General features: G+C 52.6%; 1 protein-coding gene across 1 annotated transcript in view; it reads left to right on the forward strand.

Annotated features, from left to right (window-relative positions):
• Positions 1–13983, forward strand: part of PTK7 (protein tyrosine kinase 7 (inactive)) — a 62564-nt gene that overhangs the window by 37825 nt on the left and 10756 nt on the right. The window contains exons 2-15 of the mRNA XM_025990945.2: positions 2749–3036; positions 3517–3619; positions 3942–4132; positions 4226–4376; positions 5535–5683; positions 5934–6200; positions 7956–8089; positions 8249–8384; positions 8540–8659; positions 10368–10517; positions 10633–10783; positions 10878–11005; positions 12328–12531; positions 13308–13463. Coding sequence (XP_025846730.1) covers positions 2749–3036; positions 3517–3619; positions 3942–4132; positions 4226–4376; positions 5535–5683; positions 5934–6200; positions 7956–8089; positions 8249–8384; positions 8540–8659; positions 10368–10517; positions 10633–10783; positions 10878–11005; positions 12328–12531; positions 13308–13463 — 2328 coding nt within the window. The remainder of the gene's footprint in view (positions 1–2748; positions 3037–3516; positions 3620–3941; positions 4133–4225; positions 4377–5534; positions 5684–5933; positions 6201–7955; positions 8090–8248; positions 8385–8539; positions 8660–10367; positions 10518–10632; positions 10784–10877; positions 11006–12327; positions 12532–13307; positions 13464–13983) is intronic.

Genomic DNA, 13983 nt, shown 5'->3' on the forward strand with positions numbered 1-13983 from the left:
CAGTCTGGGAATGCAGCATCTCTCACCACAGCTACAGAGCAGCCCTCACCCCAGGAGGGGATACCGGAGGCTGAGCTGGGGTCCCTCTGAGTCATGCCATCTCTTCTTCCAGCTCAGGTTTCTGTGGCCAGTGGTCTGTGGTTCCTGTGAGCCTGTGGCCCCTTCCCTCCATCCCACCCCCACCTGATTATTCCCCTCAGACTTATCTGTTGCAGAGGCTCCTCCCCATCCAGGGTCTGGAGTGGTCCTGGGCCTCTGGAGGGGGAGCTTCCTAACTTTCTTAAAATGAAAGTCCTTGAGCAGGACGGGTGACAGTGAAAGAAGGAGCAGTAGCTACCGTTCACTGGGTTAGTTCTGTCCGAGTCTCTTCACCGGAGTTTCTGCCTTTGTGACTCATGACAGCCTACGAGAGAGGCAGAGGGGAGCCAAGGTAGAGATTGTCCATCTTCCTTGCCCAAGGTTAACACCAAGCATGAGGGGCAGGAGTTGAGGCCGACCTGTCTGATTTCACACCCTTAACTAAGGTTCCTCAGCATGAGTGAGACTCCGGTCTCCCTGGGTCTGGAGAAGCTGAGCGGGAAGTGAGGCAGTTCACCTACACGTTGACGGCAGTGGTCTCTCTTTGGTCTTTAAGGAGCATCCTGAAATTCTGGATTGAGGGTCCCAAGAATTTGGTGAGTCACCTTTGTAGAGGCCCCCTGGCACATCAGCCTGAGTCTGCCCATCTGTGTCATGCGAGGTGGTCAGGAAATGTTCCAGACGCCTCCACATTCACCAGTTCTTGCCCCACACTTCCTTTAAGGTTACCTCAGTCAGCCAGTTAGCTGAGCGGCTTTGTGTGTCTGGCACTGACTGCAAGAGGGCTGTCTGCCTCTTCACCTGGCTATGGGGACTGCGCCCCATTGTGGAATCAGCCATTTCCAGGTTAGTTGAGTTTGTGGACAGAGCTAGGAAGAGCGTGGGGCTAGGAGTTGGCTTCCTTGGGTCATGGTCAAAGTAGCTGTTTGATTTTGGGCAAATCCTTACATTTCCCTGGACCTGAGTTTACCTCTCTTTTCTACAAAGGGGTTGTGCCGAGTTGCCTGGTGAGGGCAGGGCCACATTCCTGTGTGGTGATTGGAAGTGAGTGGGGGTGTTTAGAATGTCAGGGTGACTGAGGATGTGCTTTTAGCAGGGCCCAGAGGACAGATTTGTTAACTTGCAGAGTGGGTGGGATGGACCAGCATCGAAGGCAATTGCCCCACCTTGAGAGTTGGGAGTGCCCCATTGAGAAGTAGTGGAGGTGGCTCTGGGCCCTTTCCCGCTCCATGGCTGTTTTGTGGGGTGGCACCTTTGAGAAGGTTAGGAGATGGACTAACACCAGGGCAGCCCCTCATCTGGACCTCACTCTGAGAGATTCTAGACTTATCTTGATGCTGACTTTAGGAGGAGCCTAGCTCTTACACCCTAAAGAACCAAACTACCACCTGGGGCTTGGAACAGCACTCTGGGCCACTATTGGCCTCCATCGGTTTGGGAAGGGAATAGTAGGACACCCCCCCCCCCCCCCAGCCTCTTGCCTACCAGGGCCACTTTGGTCAGAGGCAGAGCTGGCTTCTTCATGTAGGTGCCCCAGGAAGCCTGTTTCTTCTTCCTGGAGGAGCTGTATGTCCTCTTCTGTGTCGTCACCCACCCCTGGCAAGTGGGCTGGTGTTCCAGGCTCAGCAGCTCGGGGCCTCTGCAGGGCGCCCACGTGGGCCAGGAACAAAGCCCGGTGTGTTAACTCCTATTGTCACCATGCCACCTGCCCAGCCCTGCCCTCCGCCTCCTCAACCCATCTGCTGCTCAGGACAGGTTTCTCCCTCTCCCTCTGCTCCTACTGGCTATGGTTCCACCTTTGCTTGCAGGGTTCCCCTTCTCTGTGGGTGCTCTCTAGCCTTAGCTAGGGCTGAACTGTTGGGGTGCAGGAGGGGAATGGATTCAGGTGAAAACCTGGAACCACTGGGCTCCTCTCTCAGCACAGACAAGCCAGCCATGGCCAGACACATTGTTAGGGATAGAGGGTAGGATGTGAGGGTGGCTCTGGCATGTCTTTGGCAATAGCCCCAGATCTAGAGAATATTGGCTTCTCCTGTGGTGGAGTAGATTGTCCCAAAGAAGTCCCTGGGGGATGCTGGGCTGCGGAACATCTGTGGGTAGAATTCAAAGCCACCTCCGATGCCGGACCCTCAGTGGGGCTGTGAGTGTGAGTAATCGTTCCGAGATGCTCTATGGATCATGACTTAACTCTGCTCAACATCCTGGATTCTGAAGATTGATGGGGAGGGCTGCCTGCTAATGTCCTCTGTTCCTCAGTCTAGCCTCAGGACCTGCAGGTCTGAGGCTTCTTATACAGAGACTGTCAGGTGTCCCTCCCCCCTCCCCCTAAACCTTGGAACTCCCGCTCTTTTCTGTGCTCTAGAAGCACTGGCTGCCTGCACTGTTCACTGGGCATGAGCCTTTCTGTGTTCTGTACAACCGCCCTGTGCCCCCTACTGACAGGTATGTGCTGCGTCTTTGTATCCTGCAGAGCACCCAGCACAGTTGAAGAGTTTCTCAATGGACACTTGGCAATTGTGGTCTCCCAGTCCTTCTCTCCTGCACGTCCTTGGACACCTCTCCTGTGCAAAGCCCCTTTCCTCCTCCAGCGCACAGGGTGACGGGTGACCTGTGTTAGGACAGTGGCTCTAGCTCCTCGTGACTGTGACTCTCCCGTGGTCCTATGTGCAGGTGCCCAGGCGGCCATTGTCTTCATCAAGGAGCCATCCTCCCAGGACGCATTGCAGGGACGCCGGGCGCTGCTCCGCTGTGAGGTCGAGGCTCCAGGCCCTGTGCATGTGCACTGGCTGCTGAACGGGGCCCCTGTCCAGGACACCGAGAGGCGTTTCACCCAGGGCAGCAGCCTGAGCTTCGCGGCCGTCGATCGGCTGCAGGACTCTGGAGCCTTCCAGTGTGTGGCCCGGGACGACACCACTGGAGAGGAGGCCCGCAGTGCCAATGCCTCCTTCAACATCAAATGTGAGAGGTGGTGGGGGTAGAAGGTGCTGTGCTTGCTCCCTGCTGGTCCCTCCCTTACTGAGCCCTGTGGGACCCCTCCTTTCCCTCAGCTTCTCCCATTTCCAATTGAATGGGGCAGGGGGAAGGCAATTGTGGTTAGTTCTTTCTGCATGTGTAGGGAAGAAAAGTTTTGTTTTTTCCAAATCTAGGACCTTCAACCTGCTGGATGCTTTTGCAGATGGCTAGAGCAGCAAGGCAGCTCAGGGCTGACCTGCCGCAGACCGGGTGGACACTCTGCTTCTGGTCCCCTACCCGCCCCCACCAGTCCCCCAACTCGTGTGTAGCCCTGGCCTCAGCTCTGCAGGGCTTTTCTCTGCACTGTCTCTTGGCTCCAGAGGCTCCTACAAGATGTGTCCTTTTCTGCTTTTCTTCCTTCCCTCTGCCCTCCGCTCTGCTTGCTCTGCTCTGCCCCTCACTCTGCAACCATGGCCTCTGCTGCAGGGATTGAGACCGGTCCTGTGGTCCTGAAGTATCCAGCCTCAGAAGCTGAGATCCAGCCACAGACCCAGGTCACGCTGCGTTGTCACATTGATGGGCACCCTCGGTAAGGAGCTGACTTTGGGGCTGGAAGTGGAGAGGGTTCTTCTAGACAAGTAGGGCTATATCCCCCGAAACCTGGACCCTATTCAGATGTACCTCACTTCATTCTGTGACCACCCCTAGTGTGCTGCTGAATGATCGTGGATTCTGGGAGCTGAGAGTTGTAGGAACTCAACCCGATTATGCCCCTGAATTGTTGTGTGCCATTGTGCAAGTCACTCCCCGTCCCGGGCCTTGTTTTCCCCATTCCCTCTGATTCTGCATCTTGTCCACTGGCCACCTGAGTACCCCCTGCCTCCCTGTTGCTGATCCCCTCGGTCCCGCAGGCCTACCTACCAGTGGTTCCGAGATGGGAGCCCTCTCTCTGATGGTCAGAGCAATCACACAGTCAGCAGCAAGGAGCGAAACCTGACCCTTCGGCCGGCCAGCCCTGAGCATAGTGGACTTTACTCCTGCTGTGCCCAAAATGCCTTTGGCCAGACCTGCAGCAGCCAGAACTTCACCTTGAGCATTGCTGGTGAGCCTGGGGTGGGGATGGAAGAGGTGCGGCAAGGATGGGAGGGGCCTCACTACTTTGCGTGTTCACATACTTGTGCTTCTCCCACTCCAGACGAGAGCTTTGCCAGGGTGGTGCTGGCGCCTCAGGACTTGGTCGTGGCGAGGAATGAGGAAGCCATGTTCCACTGTCAGTTCTCAGCCCAGCCACCCCCAAGCCTGCAGTGGGTCTTTGAAGATGATACTCCCATCACGAACCGCAGCCGGTAAGTCACCTGGCAAGGGATCTTCTAGTATGGTGGTACAGGTTGTGTACTGCCGGGGTACATTCTTTGCAGATATCATATATCTGTAACATGTATTACTTCAAATTGCCAGCAGATGGCAGTAGAATGTCTTGCTATTACAAAATGAGTTCAACAAAGGGAAATTTCCAGGAAGGGCATCTTTTTCCAGTTTGCACAAAGACACTGTATGAGCTAGTGGTGGCTCTTTTCTCTTTATTTATTTATTCATGAGAGATACACACACACACAGAGAGAGAGAGAGAGAGAGGCAGAGACACAGGCAGAGGGAGAAGCAGGCTCCATGCAAGGAGCCCGACGCGGGACTCGATCCTGGGACCCCGGGATCACGCCCTGGGCCGAAGGCAGCCACTAAACCACTGAGCCACCCAGGGATCCCATTCTCTTCCTACTCCCCTCCTGCCTATATGGGTCTTCTGAGATGGGGAGTAGAGATCCAGGGTTGGAGGGACACAGAGGACCTGGAGACCATGGATGGTAAGGTAACCTTACACATATGTGTACACACACACACACACTTTTTGGAGGAAGCAAACACTTCCAGAAAGTTCTGGGTGGTGCCGGCTCCTTTATCTGGACTTTTGTCCTTACCTGGGGCCCTATGAGAGTAGAGACATACACTTTGTGGTGTCCAGCATGGCCTTGGTCCTTGGGGGTGTGGCTCCCTAGGCTAGGGGCTTGGATCCCACCTGGCTTCAGGCCTGAAGATAGATAACCAGTAGTTCATCTGGTGTGGCCGAGGAGCTTCTGACTGCTGGGGCTTGGTGACTCACTGGTAGACTTGTCTTAACCCTGCAGGGAGATGGCCCTATGTCTCCACAGTTACATACTGTTGATGGCTTGCTGTCTCTCACTGACACACTGTTGCTCACCTTGCTGCCCTAAAAGCTGAGTCTCCTGTAGATGGAACACACTTGCACACACCCATGAATGAGTATGCGTGTGCACATGTACACACACACACACACCCCAGTTGACATGCTGGCTTCCTTCTCTCTGTCCTATTCCTGGCTGATTGTTCCTACATCTCTGACCTTTGCAGCCTGGGGTTCCGTCTCATGATCCCTTCCAGAAGGAGGCCAGGGGACCATTTCTTCCAAATAGCACTTCTCTTTGCAGGCCCCCACACCTCCGCAGAGCCACTGTATTTGCCAATGGGTCCTTGCTGCTGACCCAGGTCCGGCCTCGCAATGCAGGAATCTACCGCTGCATAGGCCAGGGACAGAGAGGCCCTCCTGTTGTCCTTGAGGCCACGCTTCACTTGGCAGGTGGGTCCCTGGGTCTGGGGCGCTGAAGCAGGGGCTGCCTTCAACATTGTTGGCACACAGAGTCTTAGGTTCCTGATTTCACTCAGGAAGCAGCTTGGTGGGCAGAGAGGAAGAGGATGCTGGGAGCAGAAAGAGATGCAGTTTTTTAGGGGTTTGTGCTAGAAAGGGCCAAAGCTTGCTATGGGAGAGCATGAGGAACCTTGAGATCCACAGTAATCGGGTTGTTTGCTTCCTGCTCCCCTCCCTGCAGAGATTGAAGACATGCTACCCTTTGAGCCACGGGTGTTCACAGCTGGCAGTGAGGAGCGTGTGGCCTGCTTGCCCCCCCAGGGTCTGCCAGAGCCCAGTGTATGGTGGGAGCATGCAGGAGCCCGGCTACCCACCCATGGCAGAGTCTTCCAAGAGGGCCATGAACTGGTGTTTGCTGGTACCGCCGAGAGTGATGCTGGTGTCTACACCTGCCATGCAGCCAACCTGGCTGGTCAGCGGCGACAAGATGTCAATATCACTGTGGCCAGTGAGCATCTTTGCCCTAAGGGACAAGGCGAGGTGGATGGGAGCCCAGGTCCCATGATGAGGCCTTGGTCTCTGGAGTGTGATGTGCAGAGGCTTCCCTGTGCTCACCTGAGGTCCTCTCAGCTCTGGGTTCTGCATGCTTGGGACCCAGTCAGCTGCTGGGAGGTGATGCTGAGGTAGACCATGAAAAGCCAGGCACAGAAGTTGGGATAACAACCCACACAGAAAAACAGTCCTCTGGCTGCAGAGCAAGAGCAAGAGACAGGGATTCTAGAGACCCAGTTTCCACTCTTTCCCCAGTGCATGGAGTGACAGAGTGTAGCAAGCAACCTGCTATGCCAGGGTTCAGTCTCCTCATTCATAATGTGGAGCTAATAACCTACCATCTACTCTATAAGGCGGTCAGAAGATCAAATGTACTTGCAATCAGCTGGTTGGTCAGCTGGTCGTTGGCTAGCTATTCCCTGGTGTCCTCATTTGCATGTCTCAAAGTTGACTGAGGATGTATCTACTGGGGTCTCTCAGGTGTCTCTCCCACGGCTGCCCCAGTATGCCAGCTTAGACCTCTTAACACACAAGTGCAGCAGTGGATGCTGCAAGCCTTCTTAAGGCATCAGCTCAGCAGTCGTACAGTGTTACTTCCACTGTGTTCTGTGTTGGACCAGGCCAGTCACCGGCCACCCAGACTCTAGGCAGTAGAGAAATAGACTGTCTCTTGATGGGGAAAGTGGCAACAGCACAATGCAAAGAAACAAGGGATGAGAGAATCGTTTACAACCATCTTTGCAAGCAATCTGCCACACCAAGTCAGAAAGGAAGTCTTTTTTTGGGTTTTGAGTTGGAGAGTGACATTCTCAAAAGATCGCTCTTAGCTGTTCTGAGAAGACCAGAGTGTTAGGGGCAGAGTTGAGACAGGGAGCCCAGTTAGTAGATGATTGTAATCATCCAGGGGAGGTGTTGAAGGGCTTAGAACAGAAGTGGTAGCAGTGGAAGTGAGAGAGGTGGTCAAATTCAGGATTTTTTGGGAGCTAAAGTAGATAGGATTTGTGTAGAATGGATGTGATGGGAGGGGGCTGTAGAGAGGGAAGTCAAGGTCAGGTTTTGGCCTTTGCTGTTGGCTGCATAGTGGCAATGTTTACTGAGATAGGAAGAACTGGGATGAGCAGGTTCCAGGGGAGCTCACTTGTTCTTTTTTGTACATATAAAGCTCAAGATGCCTGTTGGATATTTAGTTGGAGATGCTGGCAGGCAATTGGGTTTGCAAGTTTGAAGCTCTTGGTGGGGGAAGGTCAGGGGTCAAGATATAGGTTGGGAATCATTCACTTATATGGCATCAAAGGCCACGGACTGGTTGAGATCATTCAGGGAATAAGTATGGCTAAATCAGAACAGGGATCTGAGGACTGAGCCTTGGAGCATTTCAGCATAATAAAAAGATCAAGGAGTCATATGGACCAGGGATTTGAATCCTATTTATCAGGTGTTAGCCTATTACCATTACTTCTTTAAACCTCTGTCTTCTCAGCTGTGAAATGGATATAGGAATACATATGTATGGGGATTATTGTGACCATTAACCAAGATCATGTTCAAAAGGTGCTGCCCATAGGCCCTCACTAAGGGGTAACTATTGTACTTTCCATGGAGCAGACAAGAGCTTCCCGAACTCAGGGTCGAGTGCAGGATTTTGAAGGATTGGATCCTTTGATTTTGCACACATGTTCATTGGTCTTCTGTTCCCTCCCTGCTCCTCTAGCTGTGCCCACATGGCTGAAGAAGCCCCAAGACAGCCAGCTGGAGGAGGGCAAGCCAGGTTATTTGCATTGCCTAACCCAGGCCACACCAAAACCCACAGTCATCTGGTACAGAAACCAGATGCTCATCTCAGAGGTGAGAATGAGGGTTGCTCTAGACGGAAGGGGGCAGGTTTCCCTTCCAGGGCTCTCCTCTGTGATCACCTCCCTAGCGCTCCTTCCCCCGAAGCTCCCCTGAAGACGCATGTGGGGCTTTGGGCTGAGACCCGCCACAGTCACATAATGTGTGCCACAGGACTCGCGGTTTGAAGTTTCCAAGAATGGGACCTTGCGCATCAACAGTGTGGAGGTGTATGATGGCACGTGGTACCGCTGTGTGAGCAGCACCCCAGCTGGCAGCATTGAGGCCCAGGCCCGTGTCCAAGTGCTGGGTGAGTGCCCATGCATGGAGAGAGCACCCAGCCCAGCGGGCAGGAAAGCAAAAGGGAGGGAGCAATGGGGGCCCAGATCTTTAGGCCTTCCTTAGCCTATCAAGCTGCCTCAGTTCCTCCTCTTCCCATTCACCCACCCTCCCTCTATGAAACAGAAAAGCTCAAGTTCACACCACCGCCCCGGCCGCAGCAATGCATGGAGTTTGACAAGGAGGCCACGGTGCCCTGCTCCGCCACAGGTCGAGAAAAGCCCACTATTAAGTGGATTCGGGCAGGTGGGTACCAGATGGGCATGGAGTGCGGGTGGGTGGGACAGTCCACTAGTCAGATATGTGTATGTCTGAGGACCACCTGAGGGCCTAGCACTGTGCTAGGGGCTGTGGGAAAGACAAGAAATGTGGGGCTGATTTATAGTCAGTTACAAAGAGAGGAGCCAGCCATGAAGAAGGTCACGTCAGGAGGCATTAGACATCATGTGAGATGGTTGAGGCAGCAAGTGATTGACTTGGTCCAGACAGTCCTGTGAAGTTGTCTTTCTTTCTTCAAAACAGTCATCCTTTGGGACATAAAGATAACACAGGTGCTTTTAGAAAATTTGTGTGGGGGAGTGTCTGGTGGGCTCAGAGAGTGTACCACTCTCGATCTCGAGTTGTGAATTCAAGTCCCATGTCAGGGGTAGAGTTTACCTAAAAGTAGTGGCTCAGTTGTTTTGGGTGGCTGACTCTTGGTTGCGACTCATATTGTGATTTCAGGGTTGTGAGATCAGGCTTTGTAGTGGATATGGGGCCTGCTTGGGATTCTCTCTGTCTCCCTCTCCCCCTCGCCCCCCACTTGCATGCATGCTCTCTCTCTTAAATATATATATATTTTAAAGATTTTATTTATTTATTCTTGGGAGACAGAGAGAGAGGGGCAGAGACCTAGGCAGAGGGAGAGATAGGCTCTCCCTGGGAAGCCCAGTGCGGGACTTGATCCCAGGACCCCGGGATCACACCCTGAGCCAAAGGCAGATGCTCAACCACTGAGCCACCCAGGCATCCCCTAAAAAAAAAAAAAAAAAAAAATCTTAAAAAAAATTTGGGAGGAGAAATGCATAATCCCACTATCCATCATCTTTGGGTGTGTGCCCTTCTTTTTCTATGTATATCCATTCTGTTTGCACATAGCAATTTTATTGAACATATAATTTTCACTTATTAAACTTACATGAGTAAGCCATGCTTACTGTAGAAAAAAAAGATAGTTAATTATGTAATTTTATATCCTTTTTTACTTAACGTTATCAAGCATTTGCACGTTTTTATATATAAACCTTGGTTTTGATGATTGTAGTAATATTCTGATGATTGGATTCACTGTAATTTACTTAAATATTCCCTAAATGTTGGAGATCTGGGTTGTTAACCATCCTTCCTCTCTCCCTTTCTGCCTTTCTCACCCTCTCTTTTTATTGCTGCAATAAACATCTTTAAGCCAAAGCTTTTTCTGGATTTGGGTTTATTTCCTTTGGGAGAGGTTCTCAGAAATGGAATAATTATGTATAAAAGGGTATGCACATTTTTGTAACCCTTGCTGTAGATTGCCAAGTTGTCTGTTAAGGGGCTGGGCCAGTATTTACATTTCCTTGAGTAGTGAGATGGAGGGAGTAGGACTGCAGGTTTTCAGGGAGGAAGCGGGCTCTCTCCACTCAGGTGCTCGGGGAAGCTTTCTGTAGGAGGTGGGGCTCCAGACGGATCTGAAGCCTGGATGGCAAAGCCCAGAGAAGCAATTCTAGGAGTGAGAAGTGAGAGGCGGTGAGGATGAAAATAAGGCAAAATCGAGGCTCAATCAGAAGTCCCAGTGCCTGGTTCAGGAGTTTGGACTTTGTCTGTGGGTGGTTAGGAGCAGCAATGTGTTTTTGAGTATAGGTGAGAGACTGAGTGCACTGCCAGCCACCTATGTGACTCTGGTAAAGCTTGTCATTTCCCTTTTTTGCTCCCACAGATGGGAGCAGCCTCCCAGAGTGGGTGACCGACAACGCCGGGACCTTGCACTTCTCTAGGGTGACCCGTGATGATGCAGGCAACTACACTTGCATCGCCTCCAACGGGCTACAGGGCCAGATCCGTGCCCACGTCCAGCTTACTGTGGCAGGTGCGACTGTGGCAGGGCCCTGGGGCTGGAGCTGGCAGGCACCGTGGGGCACTCCACACCCTGCCAGCCCCACAGCTCATGGTTCCCTGCCTTTTGTTGGGCTTTTCCCATCCAGTTTTCATCACCTTCAAGGTGGAGCCAGAGCGCACGACCGTGTACCAGGGCCACACAGCCCTGCTACGATGTGAAGCCCAAGGAGACCCCAAGCCACTCATTCAGTGGAAGGGCAAAGACCGCATCCTGGACCCTACCAAGCTGGGACCTAGGTAGAGCCATCTTCTTCCCTACCTACTCTCCTGTGGCCGGTCTTCCCAGGAGCTGGTGAGGTGGGCAGCATTGTGGCTTCTCTCCTTCCGGCAGGATGCACATCTTCCAGAATGGCTCCCTGGTGATCCACGATGTGGCCCCTGAGGACTCAGGCCGCTACACCTGCATCGCAGGCAATAGCTGTAACATCAAGCACACGGAGGCCCCCCTCTATGTTGTGGGTATGTGCTGGGAAGAGGTGTCCTGCACAGGAAGTTCTGGGGCCAGACTTCATTCACATCCTTGTTTTCATTGGCTCCCTGTATACAGAAGACCCTTAAATCATTTTTTTGGGGTGGTGGTGGTGGCAGGATTAGCTGTGTGCCTTCCACCATGCTATGGTATAGTGTTAGGTTCCTTGCTTAGAGCTGGGCTGTTGCTGATTTAGCATTCCACAGCCAGTGTGTGTGCGCATGTTGGGGAGGTGTGGGGGTGGTGCTTTTGTCCTAAAATGCTTCTTCCCAGGTCTCCTGCAGCAGCCACACGTATCTCTGGGTGGGCAGGGAGAAGAGCTTGCAAAGGGTGCAGCACAGAAGGGTTCCTTTGCCCTGGAAGCCCAGAAAGGATGATGCATTGGGTAAAAGTCTCTGCCAAGAGTCAGGGACTCGGGGTTCAGGGAGAGCCTCTCTGGGTCACCAGCTCTATGCCCTTGGAGGCGTCACTTCCTCTCCAGGGGCTTGTTTCTGCATCTGTAGAAGAGATGTAAGATGTGGTTTCAGTGAGAGGTTCTCAAACTTTTGTGGTTTAGCAGCAGAACTGTTTTTCTAGACAGAATATTCTGTGGAACATTAAATGGATAATAATGAAGGGTTAAGGCCCCTTGGTTGAAGCATTAGGTGTTGGTGGGAGTCGGGGAATCCTGCGTGGTCTCTTTCCCTCTTCCCTAATGATTCCTTGCTCCTCTTTCACCATTGGACCCTAGGCCATTGAAAGCCCCTAGACTAGAAGATCCTTTCCACAAACATGTTTCTTTTCTTTTTTGGAGGGGGTGTGTGTGCGCAAAAAAGGTGGTTTTTATTAGAGCACAGGAACAGGACCTGTGGGCAGAAAGAGCTGCCTACAAACACGTTTCTTGAACAATTTGCTCTATGTCAGGCAGGGTCTGGGATCCTAAATCAAATTCCCACTGCTCTTTAGGGCCTGGTCCAAGATATCGAGTCACTTAGGAAGCTTGCTAAGATAGTGTGGGATTGTGTTAGCATCATGACAGGCATGTTTTTTATGTGTATCCCTAGCCTTATGTTCAGATGCACACCAGCTTGGGAATCACTGGCCTCATGACCTTTGGAACTCTCTGTGGTGGGGCCCAGGGACCTTGGTGGGGCCTAAGGACCTACCCCTTGTTAAAGCCAGTGACAGTGGTGACCCTCCCTGGTTCTCTGGCTTGGTCAGGCCATCAAGTGTTTGGGAGGTGATCTTGCGTAGAGTGGAGAGGGGCCGGTAGACAAGTAGGGCTGCGTTTACTTCACTGGCCCCTGCCCAGACCCTTCTGTGTGTCTCTCAGACAAGCCGGTACTGGAGGAGTCAGAAGGCCCGGGCAGCCCTCCTCCCTACAAGATGATCCAGACCATCGGGCTGTCCGTGGGTGCTGCTGTGGCCTACATCATTGCTGTGCTGGGCCTTATGTTCTACTGCAAGAAGCGTTGCAAGGCCAAGCGCCTTCAGAAGCAGCCTGAAGGCGAGGAGCCAGAGATGGAATGTCTCAATGGTGAGGGCAGTGGTGTGGAGGTTGCAGGTTGCAGGTGGTGGTGTGCAGGTTGCAGGTGTGTGGGCACTAAGCGCCCTCCGGCGGCCACAGAGGGAGCCGTGGCGCTGGGGAGCCTGGCCTCTGGCAGAGGTGCTCCATCCCTCGCTGGCCCATTTCCAGGCCTTGGGTCGGAGCAACCAGGCTCAAGAATTCCTTATTGGAGCCTCTGGGCTCGCCGTGTGTTGCTCTGCCTGCTTCTCCCTGTACTGCTAAACTACAGATACAGTTAGTATGTGTGTTCACGTTTCTGTGGCACGTCTTGTCCCTTCCACTCCATTAATTTTTTAGTTCCCCTAAGGGCACTCTGTTTCTCTTCTATCCTTCCCCTCAGAGGCATTGCTGGGTTTCCCCTATCAGTTTAGGCATTCAGGAACAGGGCTTGGGTCTCCCTTGTTTTGATTCCCCCTTTGTACCCGCTTAGGGCTTTGCACAGAGGAGGCCCCATGAAAGCAGAAACGCTTAGGTTGACATAGTGTCCAGAACCCAGTGGCTCAGATGAGACTTCGGCACTTGGGTCCATTTCAGAGGTTGTAATCAGCCTCATTAATCAGTGGCTGTGCTCTGCGGGACACTTGTACCCCCTTTGGGGCATTTAGGACTGGCCTTTCTGTGTGGAGCACCACGATTGGACCCATTTGACAGAAGCAGGGGCTTGGGACAGAGAAGTGAGGTCCCCATGGTGGCCAAAGTGTCCAGTTTCATCTCGATAACTCCCCTACCATACCCTTTCTTTCCAGGTGGGCCTTTGCAGAATGGGCAGCCTTCAGCAGAGATCCAAGAGGAAGTGGCCTTGACCAGCTTAGGCTCTGGCCCTGCAGCCACCAACAAACGCCACAGCACAACTGATAAGATGCACTTCCCAAGGACGAGCCTGCAGCCCATCACCACCCTGGGTATGCTGCCTTAGGCACAATTGTCACAGCTTAATGACAGACCTGTCTTGAGGCTGGGTTCGGGCTGGTGGCTCTGAAGGCTCCAAAACCTAGACCATGGGAGCTAGGGGTGAGAAGCAGAGGGGAGAGATGTCTAGTGCCTGAACACGCCTCACCTCCATGGCTCTCATCTTTGCTGTGTATTATTAATTAGAGTTTCCTTTATCTTTTAAGAAATTTTTAAAAAATTTTACTTAAATTTAATTTGCCAACATGTAGTATAACTCCTAGTGCTCATATCATCATGTGCCCTCCTTAATGTCTTGTCACCCAGTTATCCCATCTCCCCGCCTCCCTTGGGGTTTCCTTTAGACCAACTGCCTTTATTTTATTTATTTATTTTTTAAAGATTTTATTTATTCATGACAGACACAGAGAGAGAGGCAGAGAGGAGAGAGAGGGAGAGGAGGGAAAGGCAGAGGGAGGAGCAGGCTCCATGCAGGGAACCTGACGTGGGACTCAATCCCGGGTCTCCAGGATC

Source organism: Vulpes vulpes, chromosome 1, assembly GCF_048418805.1.
Source record: "Vulpes vulpes isolate BD-2025 chromosome 1, VulVul3, whole genome shotgun sequence".
In the NCBI taxonomy this organism is placed as follows: Eukaryota; Metazoa; Chordata; class Mammalia; order Carnivora; family Canidae; genus Vulpes; species Vulpes vulpes.